Source organism: Prionailurus bengalensis, chromosome B1 (genome assembly GCF_016509475.1).
Source record: "Prionailurus bengalensis isolate Pbe53 chromosome B1, Fcat_Pben_1.1_paternal_pri, whole genome shotgun sequence".
NCBI lineage: Eukaryota > Metazoa > Chordata > Mammalia > Carnivora > Felidae > Prionailurus > Prionailurus bengalensis.
In genome coordinates, this window is record NC_057344.1 from 192,744,104 (window position 1) to 192,765,588 (window position 21,485).

At 37.3% G+C, this 21,485-nt stretch overlaps 1 protein-coding gene across 3 annotated transcripts; it reads left to right on the forward strand.

Moving 5' to 3' along the window:
* Positions 1-60: 60 nt before the first annotated feature.
* On the forward strand, positions 61-18,541 carry DCAF16 (DDB1 and CUL4 associated factor 16). 3 transcript variants are annotated; one of them, XM_043572885.1, is made up of 3 exons: positions 61-257; positions 8,629-8,981; positions 16,871-18,541. In XM_043572885.1, the coding sequence occupies exons 1-2, from the start codon at positions 61-63 to the stop codon at positions 8,897-8,899; spliced, it is 468 nt and encodes a 155-aa protein (XP_043428820.1). In that variant the 3' UTR covers positions 8,900-8,981; positions 16,871-18,541. The 3 variants fall into 3 exon arrangements, with proteins under 3 accessions (XP_043428820.1, XP_043428819.1, XP_043428818.1); XM_043572884.1 differs by lacking the exon at positions 16,871-18,541 and having other exon boundaries at positions 144-257; positions 8,629-11,655; XM_043572883.1 differs by lacking the exon at positions 16,871-18,541 and having other exon boundaries at positions 147-257; positions 8,644-11,655.
* The last annotated feature ends 2,944 nt before the right edge of the window (positions 18,542-21,485 follow it).

The window sequence follows — 21,485 nt, forward strand, 5'->3', positions numbered from 1 at the left end:
GACCGCCGCGAGAGAGGGAAGAGATGGCTCCACCTTCCTCGATTACGGCAGTTTGGACGCATGCGCTTAGAATCGTTGCAGCGGGTCTTCGAGAGGGAAGTGGCGTTTGTAAGAGGAGCGGGCGTTGGCCCGCCCGGAAGTGGAATCGGCCGCTCGCCGAACCGAGATGCGACTGTCGGGGCAGAGCTGGTGGTGCTAGGCCTAGCCGGGTCGTGCAGCTGGGCGTGGGGCGAGAAAGAAGAAAGGATCCTCCATGGGTGAGAACAGGGAATCTGCTGAGGGGAAGATTTCCTTCTCCGGCTAAAGGGGAGCAGGGGATCCCAGGTGTAAGGGTTCTTTTGGAGCTCTGTCGAGAAGGGCGTGCTGGAAGCTGAGCTGCGGCCGGGCTTCCAGTGAGAAAGCAGACGTTCTTGTTCCGCAGAGGGGGCGTTACGTGGTGCCCTGATGGAAGCGGGCCTCGGTTATTTTAACCCTTAGGTAGCTGGCGGAGGGTCTGCAAGAAGTACGCAGTTTGGGAAGAGCTGCGGAGAGAGGCACGATTTAATTTGGATCCAGCTTATTCCAGCTTTCGAGGCCTGGTTTACGAAGGTGCCTAACAGCGATGTATTCAACCGAGAACACAGGGGATGGTGTTTAGGGTAGTGGTAACGATAAATTTGCAGTGCCTTCCAGCAGGAACTGACTCTAAAAAAAAAGGTGGGGGGCGCCTGGATGCCTCAGTCGGTTAAGCGTCTGACTTCAGCTCAGGTCATGATCTTCACAGTCTGTGGGATCGAGCTCCGCCCCCCCCCCCCCCATCGGTCTCTGTGCTGACAGCTCAGAGCCTGGAGCCTGCTTCAAATTGTGTGTGTGTGTCTCTCTCTGCCCTTACCTCTCTCTCTCTCTCTCTCTCTCTCTCTCTCAAAAATAAATAAACATTAAAAAAATTAATGGAAAAAAAAGAGGGGGATTATATCAGACAAACATCTCAGTACACACAGCCAGCTAAGATAAAGAAGATTACAGAGTCACCTGTATACCTTTTTCCTATTGAATTACATTCTCTCTACAGCATTAACGGCTTTTCTGAACTTTATGTATTAAAAACATATGAATAAGTCTCTGAATAAATATACTGTATTATTTTTATGTTCTAACATTATATAATCATTTGCCAAAAAAAAAAAAATCCTTTGCACCTTGCTTTTTTTTTTCAGTTAGTATTGTTTTTGAGGTTTATTCATATGAATACTTTCATAATGATAACTTATACCTTATGGACCCTTATGTGCCAGACACTGTTCTAAGCACTTTACTAAGTTCAGTCCTCACAAACAACCCCTATAAGGTAACTTCTAGCCCCTTTTAAGGTAAGGAAACCAAGGCACAGACAGGTTGCTGCCGTATTCTTTTGTATGAATATGTGATAATTTATTCATCTATTCTCTTTATATTATACATACAACACTATAGGTATTCAAATGCCAGTTAAAGTAATGAATATGGTAGTATCGGGTTGCCTATAATTTCAAAATTATCAAGAGGTCTATTATTGAAAAGGCAAGAAGGATGAGTGTTTTAGGTTAATCAGCTAGAGCAAAAGCAGAGGCCCATGAATTCACGGACACACTGCTAACATAATCTAACTATAGCTAAAAGTATAGAATGCCTGGAAAGCTGTGGAGAGAGAAACCCAGAAAGGGCATTAATTTTTTAGCCAGGTATAACCAATATATCATTTCAACATGTAATCAACAGATTATTAATGGAATGATTTACATTCTCTTATTTCCCTACTAAGTCTTTGAAATTCGGTATTATTTTACATTAGCCACAGGAGTGCTCCGTAGACACATGGGGCCAGTGACTACAGTATTGGACCGTGTGGAACTATGCTCTTATTTTGAGAACCACTGCATATACCATTTGTTTTTCATGTAAAATTGGTAAACTAAAAATTATAACAAGTATTTGGAGACATTTTTCTATTTTGTAGCCTTTAATTGCTCAATTTTCTTTATACTTTGGATGCTTGCTACCTTTATTACTCTAACTGTGAGGTTTCTAACAGTATTATTTCCTCTACTGTATTTTACTTGGTAATCGACAAATGAGGGATGACTTCCTATCATGTTGTCCGATACTGAAAGATGAGGCATCTGGCCACCAGAGGTCAGCCTAACTGTTTTGATTAGCTTTTTTTTTTTTTTTTTTTTTTTTTTTAGGATTAACATGTAACATGTTTTTGTTTAGTATTTTTAGAACATTATATCAGAAAAAGAGAAAAAGACACATTATGAAGTGAAGAAGCATCCTTTGTAATGGAAGAAAATATTTGCAAACTATATATCCCGTGAGAGGTTAAAATCCAACATATATAAGAAACGCCAACAACTCAATAGCAAAAAAACAAATAACCCAATTAAATGAGCAAAGGACCTGAATAGACATTTTCCACAGAAGACATACAGCCAACAGGTATATGAAGAGATACTCAACATCATTGATGGTCAGAGAAATGCAAATCAAAACCTCAATGAGATACCACCTCACAACTGTTAGAATGACTATTATCAAAAAATCAAAAGATAACAAGTGTTAGGATATAGAGAAAAGAGAACCCTTATACATGTTGGTGGGAATGTAAATTGATATGGCCATTATAGAAAACAGTCAAGATTCCTCAAAAAATTAAAACTAGAAATAACCTTGTGATCCAGCAATCCTGCTTCTGAGTATATATCTAAAGGAAATGAAGTCACTATCTCAAAGATATATCTGCAGTACTGTGTTTATTTCAGTGTTAGTCACAGTAACCAAGATAGGGAAACGTTAGTGTCCATAATGGATTAATGGATAAAGATGTACTTTACATATAATGGAATACTCTTCAGTCTTAAAAAGGAAGGAAATCCTGGGGCACCTGGGTGGCTCAGTCGGTTGAGTGTCTGACTTTGGCTCAGGTCATGACCTCTCAGTCTGTGAGTTCGAGCCCCGCATCGGGCTCTGTGCTGACAGCTCAGAGCCTGAAGCCTGCTTCAGACTCTGTGTCTCCCTCTCTGTCTGCTTCTCTCCTCCTCACACTGTCTCTCTCTCAAAATAATAAATACATTTTTTAAAAAAAGGAAGGAAATCCTGCAGTTTGCTACACCATGGGTCAGCCTGGAGGATAGTCTAAGTGAAATAAGCCAGACACAGAAAGGCAAATACTGTATAATCCTTCTTATATGTGGAATCTAAAATAGTTGAACTCATAGTAACAGAGTAGAATGGAAGTTATCGGTGGCTTGTGGGATGGAGGAGATTGGGGGATGTTGGACAGAATACAAAACCTTGAGTTATAAATTTTGGAGACCTAATGTATAGTATAGCGACTGTTGTTTATGTATACTTGAAATTTGCTGAGAGTAGATCTCAAGTGTAGATCTCAAGTGTTCTTACAACACACAAGAAAATGGTAACTGTGGGCTACAGATGTTAATTAGCTTGTTTGTGGTAATCACTTCACGGTATATGCATATATCAAAACATCACGTTGTACATGGTAAATATATACAACTTGTCAATCATACCTCAATAAAGCTGGTAAAAAAAGATGCTGTGTTAAACATCATAGTATCACTGCCTTAAAGCTTACCGTTTCTTGACTTTGTGGGAAAAATGAACAAGTAATAGCGACTATGGGAATTTCTTCCTATCTTTGGTAAACTTAGTTCAGTTGAAGAGGAAATAACAAAACTAAAGACTTTGTAAGGTAAGGTTATTTAGTTCTGAAATCATGGTAAAAATCATTCTTTAAAGGCAAATTATACATGGGAGCATACAGAATAGGTTAATTCAGTTTTGATGCTGGAAAATTATGCACATGGAATGTAAAGGAGTAACAGTGGTAGATTCACTCTAGAATTTATATATGCCCCCAAAGAGACTTTCTTATTTCTGCTAAAAAAAGTGGAGTGGGCCATTTACAGAGTGCTTTGAGTAACACAATAAATGATGTATAGCCAATTAATAATCTTGCAGATGGAATCTAGTTGAAATGAAAATAGTAAAAATGTAGGAGGACAGGAGAATTAAAAGCCAACAGCTTCTCCTGTCTCTATTAATAAACTAAAGACTTAGAGTATGTTTTGAGTTTTCTTTTGGTTTTCACATTGAACTGGGTAATAATATAAACTAAAAGTATTTGCATTCATTTTTCTTCTTGAAGTTATAAGCAGTTCCTTTATATTGCTTTAGTAGCATCATCTGTTGATCCTGCTTTAAAAAAAAAAAATTGTTTCGTTTGACTTTGTGCAACATACTACCAAATCACCCGAATATAATTTGGGAATTTTTGTCTCCCTAGAATAAATATAGAACATGCTTGTATAGTTACTTATAGCAGACCTTTGTCATTCTCTCATTTCCTTTCAAAAAACTTACTAAGCTATATGTGTCAGACATTTTGTGCAACAGAGTTAAATAATATGCAGAAGCCAGAGAAATGTCCTTTAGAGGAATACTATTGACATGAAGCAATACCCTCTGACCTTACTAGCACAACTCAATGTGTTTTTGAAAGTAGAGATGTTTACTAACTCATTTTGGAAATCACTCCTATAGAATGGGCATAAGTGGGATATTAATATTTTGCTTTCTGTTTTTTTCATTTAGAGTTAATGCCTTTAGTGTATTCATGTGGCTATGTATACTTCTAGTGTCCTTTCACCACATTTTGTTTATCCACTCCCAATGATGGAAACCTAGAAGCTTCAGAATATATGTTGGTCTTACGGAGAATATCTTTACTATATATACATAAGAGTAGAATTGCTGGATCATGAGATGTGCAAATAGTTTGACTAAATACTGCTGCCAAATTGCTCGAGAAAAATTACCCCAGACTGTAATATCACCAGCAGTACTGGTTCCTACAGGGGCTATTCCTTTACTTTCCTCACTAACAGTTGGCATTGTCTCCAGCTTATAATTTTTGCCAAATAAAGTGATAACTCTATTCATCATATGGCTAATGGCCTGTTGATTTTCTCTTCTGTAAATTGAATATTTTTGTTTTAGCCATTTCTTTATGGAGGTTGCTACCTTTTTGTTGTGGATTTGTAGTTCACTTAGTTCTTGATATCTTTAGTTCAATACAGAAATAATTTTGATGTGATACTGAATTCATCATTTTTTGGTCTTGTGCTTTATGTTTTTTTATTTAAAAGTCTCCCTGTCCCCAAGTCACAATACTTTATATTCAGGTATTATATTCTATTAACTATATAGTTTTACCATTCTCATTTTGGCCTTTCATCCAACATGAGTCCTCCTTTGTATGTGGCATTATGTAGGTATACATTTGATTTTTCTTCATGTAATGGGCCAGCTTTACCAATATTGTGTACTAAATGTATCATTCCCCATTGATTTATATGCTAACTTTATTTTGTACTGCATTCTAAAACTTTATATGGCTGTGCTTCTCAATTTTGTCTGTTACATTGGACTATTTGTCCAATACACTAACTCCACCCTATTTTAAACTCTGTAACTTTCATAGTATGTGTTAATATCTTGTAGGCCAAGAGCCCCTCTACTCTTCTGTTTAAATAGTTGGTTTGGCAAGATGTGGAATTTTACTCTTTCCGTATTAGGATTGTATAAATCAATTTGGAAAAAGTTTTTATAATATTCATCTGTTCCATCCAAGAGTTTTAAATCCTCTTCTGTCCTTTATTAGAATTCTACATTCTTCATAGAGGTCTTATATATATCATTAAGTAGTTCCTAGATCCTTGGTAGGTTTGGTGTTGTTGGGTTTTTTTTCTCATTATGAAAGATAGATATCTTTAACTTTTTTTTGTTTTTTTTTTTTTTTTTAGTTAGTATTGCGTGTGTAGAAGGTAAAAGTGGGTTTAAATCCAGACTGTCATTTAGTAGAGGTTTGACCGTGGGACATTTGCAGTTCCTAGAATAGTACCTGATAAATAGTAAGCACTATATAAATAATGAATATCCATAGATTAATCTCAGATCCAGAAACCTTGTTGAGCCCTTTTATTAGCTCTAATCATTTATATGTTAGGGTTGTTTTTTTTTTTTTAATTACATGACCATATCATTTGTAAATTGTTACATCTCTTTTCTTCCATTTCTTACACTTGTCATTATTTTTTTCTAACATCGATTAAGACTTCTGGTACTATATCAGCCAGTATCAGTCATCATGGCCATCCTTATCTGATTTCATTTTTAGAGGGAATATATCTAAAGTTTCTCATTTAGGTTATATTTGCTAAAAATTTTTGGTAGGTAACTTAGGTACGAAGTTGAGAAAGTAGCTTTTCTTCCTGGTTTGGTTAAAAGTATTTTGTTACGTTTTTGAAGGAACTAAGAAAGGTTAAATATCCACAGTTGACAAAATTATCAGTCTTTTTGGTTTTTTGCTTCATTTTATTGTCATAGTGACATATATTTGTACATTTTCTGAAGTTGAGGTATTCCTCCTTTCCCTGGGATAAGCTCTACATGATAGCATATTCTTTTTTTTTTTTTTTCTTTAATCTACTGTTAGATTTTGTTAGGTAATATTTGGAATTTATGCAAGTGAAATGAGACTGTATTTTTTTATTTGGCTCATCTCTAGATTTAGAGTTGATATTTTATTAAAATCTTCCTAAAAGGAGTTTGTCAGTTTATATGTTTTTTTCCTTTTTTTTTTTTTTTTAAACAATTCATATTAAACAGGTATTAATTTCCTTGGAAGTTTAGTGGAACTCACTTTACAAAACCATATGGGCCCGCTGCTTTTAAAAGGAGGTTGGGGCCTTTTGTTTTGTTTTGTTTTGTTTTTTAACATTTAGTTATCTGTTCTATTCAAGTTATCTATTTCTTCCTATATGAATTTTAGTATTTTCTTCCAGAATTCAGCCATTTCATCTAGATTTTCACATTTAGTATGTATTTGTCATTTTTCAAATTTTTAAATCTTTTATTTTTAAGTCTCTTGATAAGTTTCACTGGTTTCATTTTTCTTACTCATACTTTCAAAAAACCGTCTTTTAGTTTTATCAGTCTTCTCTATTCTCATATGCTGTTTCATTTCTGACTTTATTTCCTTCTTGCTTATTTTGCTCTTGCTCTTTTCCATTATTTTGAATTGAATGCTTAACTTGTAGGTGTTTAAACTTCCTCTTTTCTCATCAGTATATTCAAAGCTATATATATATATATATTTTTTTTTTTTTTAAGGGAGAGAGAGAGAACAGAAGTAGGTGAGGGGCAGAGGAAGAGAGAACCTCAAGCAGGCTCCACACCCAGTGCAGAGCCTGATGTGGGGCTCTATCTCACAACTGTGAGTTCATGACCTGAGCTGAAATCAAGAGTCAGTCAGTTGCTTATCCTACTGAGCTACCCAAGGTGCCCCTAAAGCTATAACTTTCTTTTGGGTACTGGTTTGGCCATGTCCCACAATTTTGCCTTGTGTGGTTTATATCAGTCAGTTTTAATATATCTTTTGTAATTTCCATTTTAACCCATGAGGTATTTAGCTTCCTAACATAGGATTCCTTTTAACTAACCTTTAATATCTACTTTACTGCATTTTGGTCAGAGAATTTAGTCTGAATGAAATTGACCCTTTGGAATCTAGTTACACTTTTAAACCTAACACATGATCTATTTTCATGTGTGTGTATGTGCACTCTCAAGTATCTATTCTGTTTGGTATAAAGTTCTGAATATTTATATAATAATAAAGTATATTAATATTTTGACTTTTTCAGGCTTCTTATATCCCTGCTTAATATTTCCCCCTCAGTTCTATGAGTTGTTACTTAAGAAATTTTGAGGTTGTGCTTTCAGGATCATATATACCTCATATATGTTTATGATGAGTACTATATAATTTTATGCTGTTCTTTCATTGGTGTTAATGTCTATATTTGTCCCTTGTATTTTTTGACTTGAAATCTTTTTTTGATGGGTATTAAGATTGCTATCTCAACTTTATTTTGGTCCACAGTTGCCTGATATATCTTTTTTCATTCTTTTATTTTTTACTTTTCTGTGTCTTTTTGCTTTGAAGTATCTTTTGTTAGTTGCATGTTATTGAATTTTATTTTGTTTTTCTAATCCAGGCTGAATGTCTGTCTTTTTAACTGTGAGCTTTAACATGTTTACATTCATTGTAATTCCTACTATATTAAGATTTACACCTGCCATCTTCTCTCATATCTGTTGAGTATGGTTATATGACCACAACCTCGGGTCCCAGCAAGAATCCTAACGTCTAACAGCTCTGTAACCAAGACAGGTCCCCTAAAACTAATCCCCACAAACCCATCTAAAGGAAAACAGCAACAACAACAACAGTACCACCGCCTTTTATAGCTCTCTATCTGGAGTTTTGAGTTTGGAGAATAAAGGAACTACTTTTGCGGGAGTAATTTTCTGGGCTAGAACGGCATACTAAAAAATAAACTGACCCAGATATTAACCAATAAATGATTAAAATGACCCCAGTCTCTCCCAATAGAAAAATCTGCCTAAGACTAGGAGATAAAGATGGGAAAGCTCAGTAAACCTTCTTGGTCAGCATCCATGTTCTTAGATACAGACAATAATATAACCCATTGCTTTCAGACTTTAATATCATTTCTCTAGTCTTCTCATTCACAGGTTAAAGCTACCTTTCCAGATATTTCAACTAAGTCACCAGTTTCCAAGGGCATTTGCCACCTACGGAAAACATCAGATTCGAGTACACCAGATGTCCTTGACAACTCATCCCACCACAAAATTTGCTCCACCAGCAGACAACAAAGGCAACCACTGTGTTTCTTTCCATTACCAAGTAGATATAATATCCCCGCCAACAAGACAGAATACACAAAGTGTCTCCTCGCAGTATCACAACCAGTTGAGACCACGCTAAGAAAGTCAGCTTGCCTGGAGGAAGACCCCTTCTCTTCTTGGGTACACACAGTTTGAAGGAGAAACTCTGACCTGTGCCACTGGTAAGTGACTTAACACTTTTACACACTGAACTGGTCCTGAGAACTGAGATACCTTCTTTGTAAGTGAAGAATATACAACATAATCTTGAAGAACTGCACAGTGATAGGAGCCAGAGGCATACTGTGTGTGTATAATGGACTGACAAGTTAATCTTGTTGAAGGATTCTTCATCTTTTGTTTCTATTTGATAGTTTTAGTATTTTGCTGGCTTAGATTGTTACCTTTTTCTGGTTTCTTCCTCTGTTCTAATCTAATGGGTCCCAGGAATCCCTCTCCTGACCCCTTATCAGAATCAGAAAGTGAGGAAGAAGAAAACGCTAACTACCTAAATGAGAGTTCTGGGCAAGAGTGGGATTCCTCTGAAGAAGAAGACCCTGTGGTGCCCAACCTGACACCTCTTGAGAGTCTTGCCTGGCAGGTTAAGTGCCTTTTAAAATACTCTACAACTTGGAAACCTTTAAATCCTAATTCCTGGTTATATCATGCTAAACTCTTAGATCCAAGCACACCAGTCCATATACTTCGAGAGATAGGTCTAAGACTCTCTCATTGCTCCCACTGTGTACCCAAACTGGAACCAATTCCTGAATGGCCTCCTCTGGCTTCTTGTGGAGTCCCGCCTTTTCAAAAGCCCCTTACAAATCCCAGCCGGCTTTCTAGAGATCATGCCACTCTAAATGGAGCACTGCAATTTGCCACCAAACAGTTAAGCCGAACGTTGAGTAGAGCCACTCCCATACCTGAATACCTAAAACAGATCCCTAATTCATGTGTTTCTGGTTGTTGCTGTGGCTGGTTAACTAAAACAGTTAAGGAAACAACCCGAACTGAACCCATCAATACTACTTACTCCTACACTGACTTCCAAAAGGCAGTTAACAAACTCCTAACTGCATCACTGTAAACGTCCACCATTTGTTCTGATATCTCTCATAGAAAGTCACACACCTGACAGTTGAGACACTAATGCCTTCTCAGCCAAACTATGCCCTGTCCTAATAAGCCCTTAAGCCCTACCAAGTACAGTAGTCCCATAACTCAGCTGCAGAAAATGCATGGTGAGCATCCCCTTTGATAGACCCTGTAGATGAAATGAGAACTTTAGTAGAGAATTAGATAAAAGGGACCGTATGATAAAAATTGACTGTTGTCCACACTCAGTTCTCTCCCCAATTTATTCTTCCTATCTGAATGGACTCTTAACTAGATATCTCATTGCTAATGGGAAGGAAGAAGCAGTGAGCCCCTACCCCTTTTGTTACCTAACCTTCAGAACAGCCAGTGGGGAAAGTGGGGACTTAGCTACTCCCAATAACACCTTTCTGAGCACACTCTTTTCTAACACTAATTTCTATGAGATAGTTGAATTAAATTGAATACCTAGACAAAAGAAAATGGTGGGGCTATGGATTTACCTCCTGGCTTTTATAGAGATAGTCCTCCACACGGCACCCTTGAGAGTTCCTATTTTGGGGGGGGGGGGGGGGAGTGCAGTTTCAAACCTAGCCCATACTACTTCAGACCAATTATATTACCTGCAATTACAGTATAAACTTTTATATCACAGGCTCCCACCAGGCCTAAAAAAAATTGTAACTGGGTACTAATCAGACACCTGTTCTGTAGGGAAGATATTTCCTGTATCTTGGCATTCAGACTTTAGTTAAGAGCAGATCACATTTGAAAAGGCCAGGGAAAAGATGAAGAGCATTTATGCTTTCAATATTAACTACTTGTAAATTAAAATATTTCATCTATATAATGTTCCAGCAGTACTTTATGCACCGTTTACATCCATTGCAAATTTTTCTAACTTTAAAGAACTTCACTACTACAGAACATCTCAGCCTAGTAACAGTCTGAAGTTACAGTTTTTTAGCATCATTGTTTTTCTGCATAGATTAGCTTTAGATTTTCTTCTAGCTGAACAAGGAAGAGTATGTACCCTTGTAAATGAATCTTGCTGCATTTAATTAGATGAGTTAAAACCTAGAAATCCTACATAAAAGAAAATGCATGAGACCATTAAATCTTTTCACACACCTATAGTAGAGTGAAACCAATGTGTGCCCCTGGTTGACTGGGCATCTGAAGGGAATCAGCAAATAGATTGTTAAAAATATATCCTATATCCTCTTAGTTTTACTTTTTCCGATTCTCCATAATTAAGTGCTGCATATGATATGGCATCGAAACACTGAAGCATTAGTGGAATCACAAATTCTGTACATGTATAGCAACTTTAAGGAGAGAGGAAAATGTTTATAATCCAATGAGTATTTCTGCTGAGCCTTAGTTGTCTTAAGGAAAAAGGAGGGAACTGCAGTAGGTAGAAAAACTATCTGTTAGTGGAAAATTACTGAATTGAAACATATACTGTTAGTGTAACTGAATGTATCAGAAACTGTTCTGTGTACATGTTCTGTGAAACTGGGTTTTTAAAATGTTATAAGAACCTGTTTTGTTTTTTTTTTTTTTTTAAGGGGGAGGTGGGAAGAGGTAGGGAGGTCTGAAAATTAAAAGATATTGATGTTTATGTAACCATAATATGTTCCTTTCCCATGTGTGTACATAAAAGTGCCTTGCTCATGAAGCATTTTTGCTATTCACTCCAAAAGGAAGCCTTTCCCCAGCTTTGCAGCTGAATAAACCAACGGCTTTGTACATGCTGAACCAGAGTATGGTCATTTGTTCTCAACAAATGAAATAGATCCTGCTTTGCTTAAGCCATAATCAACATTCACTAAGTGCTGAATAGAGTCAACTGACATGTATATACGTATATATACGTGTATATATATATATATATGTATATATATTTATATATATATATACATAAACACACACACATATATGTAAATAATATGTGTACAGTGTCTCTGATAGGAGGTGACTTGGCAGCTCTAGAGAACGAAACATACTTGTAAAAGAAAATGTTAGACGGTCAAGACCTAAATTTGAATGTGTTTGTTTGTGCATGTTCAGTGATTACAGGTTACACAAAATGGTAAATACCTGAAAAAGCCCTAAGCCTTTACTCTTTTTGTGTGCCATGGATGTGGGCTGTGGGGTCAGGGTTGAGTATACCACTTTGACACTCGCCCTATGAGGGATTAGGAGAAACAACAAACTTATTATGGATTTGTAGAATATTTGTCAAAGGAAACAGGATTTCTAAACCAACAGACATTAATGTTATTTAAAGGTATTCTCTCTCAGTGCAGCTAGGCAGCCTCTTCTTGTTGAAGCAGTCCAGGTACCTTGAGCACAGACCATAGTCATGTATTTTTTTTTTTTTCTAACATCTATTTATTATTGAGAGACAGAGAGACACAGAGCATGATCAGGGAAGGGGCAGAGAGAGGGGGAGACACAGAATCTGAAGCAGGCTCCAGGCTCTGAGCTGTCAGCACAGAGCCTGACGCAGGGCTCAAACTCACGAACCGTGAGACTATGACCTGAGCCGAAGTTGGATGCTTGTTTAATCAACTGAGCCACCCCGCCACCCCCATAATCATGTCTTTTAAGCCCATCAGCTTTCCTAAGAGAAGAAACAAATTATGCATGCCTGCTAAGGAACAGGTCTTAAATATTAAATGGCCTTTTAGACATTATCCTGCTGGGGCTCCTATCACAAACACCCATTTAAAAACTTCTCTCTGTGATAAAAACAATGTTCTGATATTAGAGTAGATTATTAAAGCAATTAGGGACTTGAGAAGTCACTTGGGTTATTTTCTTACTGTTACATAAATTCCCTCTTCTATCTAATAAATTATTTTCTACTTTTGGCTCCAGTATTAGAGAATTTAATGCCTTTTGGAGCAGCCCATTACTTTGAAATGTCTCTTAGAAATTCAGTCATTCATCTAATAACAGTACAGAGTGCCTACTATAATCTAGACACTGGGAGTGCAAAACTAAATGAGATGCTATAAACAAGAAATTAGCTTTAAAATATATTGAACCAATGTAAATAACCCCAAAGCTTTTGGCCACTGATGCTATTTTTGCTCTCTAGGGTCACATTAAATAAGCCTCGTCCTCATACAGACCCTTAGGTATTTGTAAATGTGCAGCCATCCAAATACAGTGAAAATTCACATGGAGGGCACACTCCCACTAATTAAACCCCAAAAGGGGTGGCCAGCTAAGGGAATAGTCAAAGAGGTCCTTTACACACAGATTTAAGTTGTATTTGATAAGTTCACAAGGCAATGGCACACAAAAATCAGGACCAGGAGCGTTTTGCTGGGCTGGGGTATACAGAGAAGCCCAGAAAGTTTGGATAACTCCTCGGACTGCATGATGCAAGTTTCTGCAGGCTCCTGGTAAATGAGCCCACCAATGGGCAATATCCACTGGACCGAGGGAAACTGAGGGAGCCACACTAGCTGCCCCCAGCTGCCAGGTGTTTCTCCTGTGTCATCGACTTGCTGTTATCCAAAAGAAAACCTCCAGCATATCTTTGCCGTTTTAAGCAAAGTTTAGTTAGTGGCTGCATATTTGAGTCTGATCATTGCATACCATCCTCTAAATTCTTACCTCCAATTGGTGGCAACAGTGGGATTATATAACAGTTAACAGTTCTGGACATGAGACCAAGAAAATGGAAAGGATGAAGGTACCACGATGACCCGACACTTCCCTGGCTGCCCAACTCCTGTTGGCCGTGAGAGCAACGACCAGCCCTTCTCCGGGAGATGGGAGAAAAGAATGCCCGATTTTAAAAATAAAATAACGTAGTGAGCAGAGAGGCCCAGAGTCATTGCTTCTAAACAGCATGGAGTCAGTTTAAAATGTCAGTGACAGTTTAGGGTTAGATCATAAAACAAGTTGACTGGAGTTTGGGCAGTTTATTTGGGAAAACATAGGTGATAACCCTGACAACATGATATGAAAATCCCTGGGATCATTTGGGAATTGATGCCCTATTCCCTGGAGTGGGACATAATCTGTAATCATCTAGGAGACTTGGGATCCTGGGCAGCCTAACAAGATTAAAATGAAGTTGCTAGTATACACAGAAACCAAACTGGTGTGGTATCAGATTAGATTGCACCAGAAACCAGATGAAACTGTCAGAATCAGTGCTGCAGTTTGTAAATCCAGGAGCATGTTCTTCAGGGAAAATCATGTTTGGGTTAAGTGCTAAACCCATGCTTGTTTAATACTAACATTCCATTCATAGTGTCAAGTGTGGGACCTGACATTCTAATACATCCACCGCTGTTTTACAGTGTTTTAATTAGGCAATGGTCCGAAAGGGACAACTTTCCTTTGAGAGGCAGCCAAACATTTGGAACAGTCCAAGGATATGGCCATTTTTCATGGAAGAAGACCCTGGATCGCACTCTGAGCAACCAGAATGACTTGATTTTGCACCAGTGACAGAGCCCTGGTGACACAAGAGGCCAACCATCTACCTAAAGAACTAAATTCCTATATAATTGAAAGCATTAATGTTGGCCAGAGCCAATGCATCCAATGGGAATTTATCACAAAGTAGGTTATGTGGTGTTAGCCCCTGGCTACCTGCCTGGTAGTAATGTATGTGGACTCCCAGTGACTTGAATGCTTTGGCCCAGATCCCACTTTCCTTCTTTGCCCAACTTGTTTATGTGGGTCACTTACCTACACAGTTTCTTTAAATGTGTTGGGATACTGATTTAGCAAATAAAAATACAGGAGGCCCACATAAATTCGAATTTCTGATAAACAATGAAATATGGGACATACTTCTACCAGAAGAAAATTATTTATCTGAAATTCACAATCCACTTTTTATCTGGCACCTCTATAAATGTGTTAGCATTGATGAAGCTTGGGTTGTCGTCCTGTAGTTGCTTTTGGAGAGGAGTCTGGTTCTTCCCATTATGTGTTGTTTCCTTACCTCCAAATAGTTGATGTGGAGAGAGGTGACCCAAAGTTAGAATGGTTGTGAGTTTTATAGGAGACACATTTTATTTGGCTAAAATAATCACATAACCATTAAAACATTTACAGACATACTGTCTTAATAGGTAGTTTGGGTTTGTTGTTGTTTGTGTTCTGTTTGGGTTAACTGCTAGATCTTAAGCAGTGTTTTAAGCAGTTAATTTCTCATTTTGCTTTACCATGAAGGGAAAGATTAAGTATTACTTTTTTTTTAATGTTTTGTTTATTTTTGAGAGAGCGTGCACAGTGGGGGAGCAGAGAGAGGGGAGACAGGATCTGAAGCAGGCTCTGCACTGACAGCAGCGAGCTGGATGCAACGGCTCAAACTGAGCTGAGCTGAAGTCAAGCCCTCAATCAACTGAGCCACCCAGGTGTCTCAAGATAATGTATTACTTAAAAAAAGAAATACTTGTGGGGCACCTGGGTGGCTCAATTGGTTAAGTATCAGACTTCGGCTCAGGTCATGATCTCAGGGATCGTGAGTTCAAGCCTTGTCTCGGGCTCTGTACTGACATCTCAGAGCCTGGAGCCTGCTTTAGATTCTGTCTCCCTCTCTCTCTGCCCCTCCCCTGCTTGCAATCTCTCTCTCCCTCTTAAAAGTAAATAAACATTTAAAAAAATTTTTTAATGTTAAAAAAAATACTTGATGGCACAGTTCTGACAGCCATTCTGCATTGCAGAAAAGGACCACAAATTTGGAACACTTCTCTTTTCCTTCCAGAACCCCCAAAAGACTCAGGGATTTGAAGCACCCTGGGAGATGGGAGTGAGGAGCAAAGTTGAAACACAGGTATTAAAGTTTATCTTTGTCTCCTTTTGTAACCAGGTTACCTGTCCCTCTTTCTAGCCAAAGACTGGAGGCTTATTCTCTGGAGAAATTGAACCAAACAGATGAGAAGTGGGACTTGGGGGAGAGCAGAGGTGGTAGTGAGGTGCTACACTGAAAACAGGAGACTGAGAGAATGTCAGTATTTGAAACATGAGCCTTCAGTCCCCTTCTCACCCAGCTAACGAACGTGCCAGCAGGGCCTCTACCCAGCCCGCCCACTCCACCCACAAAGATGGATAATTATAAAAACAACTTTCCACTTGATTATTTGTTGAAATGAAACCCAAGAGTCCACAAGTCCTGCCCATTCATGCAAGGCTTTCAGTCTCTTATGATTATGATAAACTGATAACTGAGGATCAATTGACATTTGAGGATAACTTCAACAATGAAACATAAGACCAAAACAAAAGAACCAATAATAATAATAATAATAATGGAAGGAACATATGCTGTAATACTCTCAGAAACAAGAAAATATACTGTCTCTATGAAGTAAGAACAGGGTGCTAGAAAAAAAGGAACAATCAGAAAACTAAAATATTGGAAAAATCGAGCTAGAATTAAACATTCAGTAGATGTGTTGGAAGATAAGTTGAAGAAATTTCAGGAAGCAGAACAGAAAGGCAGAGATGGAAAACAGGAAAGAACAACAACAACAAAATTAGAAGATCAGAATGGGATCCATCTGATTAGTAAAAGCCCCAAAACAGAGAGCAGAGAAAGGAAGTGAAAAGAGGTAACAAAATTAAAGAACATTTCCCCAAAATGTAGGTCATGAATCATATAAATTAAAAGGATCCAGAGTGCCCAGCACAATGAATTTAACACAGAAAAGCATATCATGATATTTCAGGATGCCAGAATTAAAGAAGATCCTGAAAGTTTACCAAGGAGGTGAAACAAGAGTTACACAGAAGACTTTTTCACAGTGATACTTAGATTTCTTGGTAGCAACACTGGATGAAGGAACACTGTGAAAGTAAGGCCTTCAAATATAAGAGGAGAAATTATTTCCAATGCAGAATTCTGTACCCAAACAATCCAATCAAGTATGGGGCTAAAATAAAGTTTAGACTTGCATGGTCTCAAAATGTTATCTTCCCATGTACCCCTTCTTAGGAGGCTACTGGAGAGTGTTCATCACCAAAACAAAAGAGTAAGTCTAAAGAAGAAGGCTTGGCATCCTGAAGACAAGATCTCACAAAGGAATGCAATGAAGGAAAGTCAGGATGGCTACCATGTCAAGTAAGTAAGGTGGGGGTCTCAGGAAGTAGGGCTCTAGGAAACTGGGAACCAGTGTTTGAGTACGTGAAAAATGCAGAAAGGAATGAGTCAGATGTTAGGATATTAGAGGAAACAAAAAGGATAAGTACATGGGATACTTGGTTAATGTTAAAATGAGGCAATTAGAAGTACCCCAATACACATTTTTGGATTTTGGATTTTGGACACATTCCAGGGTGTCACTGTGTCACGAAAATAAATCTCAAATTTTATTTCTTAAAATGCAGTTATTTTATTACAATTTTAGTCAGAATTTAGAAGTTTGGCATTAAAAATGTAGTATTAAAATTGTAGTCATGTCAGTAATTATATGGTTTCTTCAGGTATCATACTCCATAATTGCAACAGATGCACCAATAAGACATGCACTGCAGAAGGCTTTTTCAGAAAAAAAATTACAGTAAAACCTTTGTTTGCGAGCATAATTGGTTCCAGAAACATGCTTGTAATCCAAATTACTCATATATCAAAGCGAATTTCAAGAACCATTGGCTCAGTTGTGATCATGTGACACTCAGTGTCACATACTACTCAGATTGCAAGATATCACTCATTGATTAAGTTAAAATTTTTTAGAAATGTTTGCTTGTCTTGTGGAACACTCACAGACCAAATTACTCTCAATCCAAGGTTTTACTGTATTATAACTTGTTTTGTAAAAAGAACTTTGTCCCTTCCTTAGGCAAACCTCAAAATTTTCTTACTAACAGAAATGATACATAGTCTGTAGCAGTAGGGTGAATAGCATTTTCATGTAAATTTTAGCCTCTGTTGTTTCAAAAGCATGCTACTTTAAAAATAATATTTTGAATTTTCATGTTATTTTTCATCTTCCATACTGTTTTTGCTATCAAGATATAGTTCTATCCAGTGACAGCTCCATAACATAATCCCATATAATGCCTTTGGGTTTTTTTCTGAGTTATGATTGAGGGTCTTTCCTATAATTTGTTTATATTAATATTATATAATCAAATAAATTTTGATTTAATTGCAAGTGATTATGTGTCATGACGTGTGTTTTCTCTGTTATCAAATCTATTGACGAAACCAGGCCAATTTATCTATCTGCCTTTTTTTTTTTTAAGAAACAGATAACATACCTACAGTGGAATACAAAAAGTATACTAATCATAAGTGTACTTGATGATTTTTCACATGTATACACTTGTATCAGGATGTATACACTTAAAGTACAAAAAATGTCCTGATTACCTAGTTTCCCTCCCCAAAAAAGAACCACTCTTCTTTTGTAAAACTCAATTAGTTAAGCTTGTCCTCAACTTCATGTGAATGGGATCATGCAGTGTATATTGTTTTATACTTGGCTTCATTCATCAACACGACTGCTGTGATTCATCCAAATGTTTGCATGTATCAGTGGTTGATTTCTTTTTATTGCTGTAGACTATTTCATTGAGTGAATATACCATAATTCATTTATCCATTCATGGCATTTGAGTTCTTTCCAATTTGGGGCTGTTACAAATAAAGCTGTAATATACATTTTTGTACCTGTGTTTTTTGTGGGTGTATGTACTCATTCCTCTTGGGTTTATACCTAAAAGTCCAATTGCTGTGTCATAGGATACGTGTATGGTTTTTTTAGTAAAACTGGAAGCTTCTAACACTTATCAAGGTGATTTTATAATTTTACACTCCCACCAGCAAAGTGTGAAAGTTTCAGTTGCTATACATGTTTACAAACACTTGTTATTGTCAGTCTCTAATTTTAGCCATTCTGACATTATGTAATGGTATCTCATTGTGGCTTTCATTTACATTACCATGATTAGCAACAGTGAGCACCTTTTTGTCTGCTTATTGACTATTCATACACCTCTTTTTTTTTTTTTAATTTTTTTTTCAACGTTTTTTATTTATTTTTGGGACAGAGAGAGACAGAGCATGAATGGGGGAGGGGCAGAGAGCGAGGGAGACACAGAATCAAAAACAGGCTCCAGGCTCCGAGCCATCAGCCCAGAGTCTGACGCGGGGCTCGAACTCACGGACCGCGAGATCGTGACCTGGCTGAAGTCGGACGCTTAACCGACTGCACCACCCAGGCGCCCCCATACACCTCTTATAGAAGTATTTGTTCAAGTCTTTTGTCCACTTGTAAATGTTATTATCTTTTTCTTATTGATTTGTACAAATTCTTTATACACCTATTATATAGGTTGTCAGATATACAGTTGATCCTTGGAGCAGTGGGAGGAGAAGGGGTGTTAGAACCCCAACCCCTGTGTAGCCAAAAATCCACATGTAACTTTTGACTCCCCAAAGACTTAAGTACTAATAGCCTACTGTTGACCAGAAGCCTTACTGATAACATAAGTTGTCAATTAACACACATTTTGTATGTTACCTGTATTATATAGGGTGTTCTTACAATAAAGTAAGCTAGAGAAAAGAAAATGTTATTATGAAAATCAAAAGGGAAAGAAAATACATTTACAGTACTGTACTGTACCAAAAAATATCCATGTATAAGTGAACCTGTGCATTTCAAGAGTCATCTGTGTATATGTGTTATGACTGTCTTCTGCCAGTCGCTGCCTTGCCTTTTAATAGTATATTTTTTGAGTAGAAGTTTATAGTTTTGATGAAATCCAGTTTATCTTTTTTTCATTGTGGTTAGTGCTTTAACAAATCTTTGCCATCCTGAATGTTATGGATATTCTATGTTTTTTTAAGAAGGCTTATAGTATTAGCTTTCACATTTAAGTCTGTGATCCATCTCAAATTAATTTTCTATATGATATGAGGTAGAAGGGGAATTGTCTTGATTAAAATATTCTTATTACAGCTGACATTTTGAAATTTGATCACTGATACCAGAATATTATAGGCATCTCTGTTTTCTGTAGTACTTTCTCCTTTTCTTCATACTCTTTATATTCTCAGTCTTATCCAGGTCAAAGATGATTTATCTAGATGTGGTTTATATTTTTTAGAGTTTGTCCTTTTCATGAAATTTGAGGTAGGAAAGTTGACATTCTGGATTTTTTTTTTAATGTTTATTTATTTATTTTTGAGAGAGAGAGAGAGAGAGAGAGAGAGAGAGAGAGAGCGCTGGAGAAGGCACAAGCAAGGGTGGGGCAGAGAGAGAGAGGGAGACACAGAATCTGAGGAGGGTACCAGGCTCTGAGCTGTCAGCACAGAGCCCGATGCAGGGCCCAAACTCATAAACCACGTTTTTGGTTTGTGTTTTTTTTTTTAATGTTTGTTTATTTATTTTGAGAGACAGAGAGAGCCTGAGCAGGGAAGGGGCAGAGAAAGAGAGGGGGAGAAAGGATCTCAAGCAGGCTCCGTGCTGTCAGTGCAGAGTCCTATGCAGGGCTCTATCTCACCAAGTGAGATCATGACCTGAGCTGAAATCGAGTCAGATGCTCAACCGACTGAGCCACCCAGGTGCCCCTTGACATTGTGTTTTTAAGCTATCCTCAAAAGACTGAAGAATTCCCAAATTAAACTTTTTCTTGAAAATTAATTATCTAAGTGGCAAAAAATAACTAAAAATCTAATGCAATTATTTGCTTAAAATTTTGAATGTTAGTATACCAATTCTGTAACTACTGGAATTACTAATAAATGTATTTGTTATTCTGCCATGTACTGTTTTAAATGTTTTTATGCGTTTAAGATATTCTTCTAGATGTTAGCTAATCTAATATTCTTACCATCCATTTTCCTGTTATTCAACTATAAGAAATTTCTCAATATCTGCTTCTGCACATAAATTTAACAGTTTTCGGGGCGCCTGGGTGGCGCAGTCGGTTAAGCGTCCGACTTCAGCCAGGTCACGATCTCGCGGTCCGTGAGTTCGAGCCCCGCGTCGGGCTCTGGGCTGATGGCTCAGAGCCTAGAGCCTGTTTCGGATTCTGTGTCTCCCTCTCTCTCTGCCCCTCCCCCGTTCATGCTCTGTCTCTCTCTGTCCCAAAAATAAATAAACGTTGAAAAAAAAATTAAAAAAATAAATAAATAAATTTAACAGTTTTCACAATCAATAATTTGTTGCACTTTCAAAATACATTCACATTAATATTTTGGCTGACTAATAGAATTTGGCACATAAATCACATTCATTCAGTTGAATATTCAGCAGATATTTATTGAGCACCTTCCAAGTGCCAAGTACTATTCTAAACACTGGGACTTCAGCAGTCAGCAAAACAGACACAACTTTGTACTTTCATCAGCTTACATTTTTGTGAGATTTTTTTGCACTTCAGTTTATATCCCAAATATTTACCTTTATTTACAAGTGAATGTTCAGATATGAACAGTAAGTCTGAATGATTTGCGGTAGAATATTATGTGCCCATCAGATTGTGTGTTCCCCTTTTCACAGTATGGAGATCTTTTGAGCAATTGCTACCCAAGCAGGAATTTTATTTCCCAGACCCTTATATCTTTGGCTGTGCCTTTGGTGTCAGTTCTTGCCAAA

Excerpts from the sequence above, each read along its gene's own strand:
- DCAF16 (XM_043572884.1), top strand. The coding sequence starts at position 9,236 with ATGGGTCCCAGGAATCCCTCTCCTGACCCCTTATCAGAATCAGAAAGT.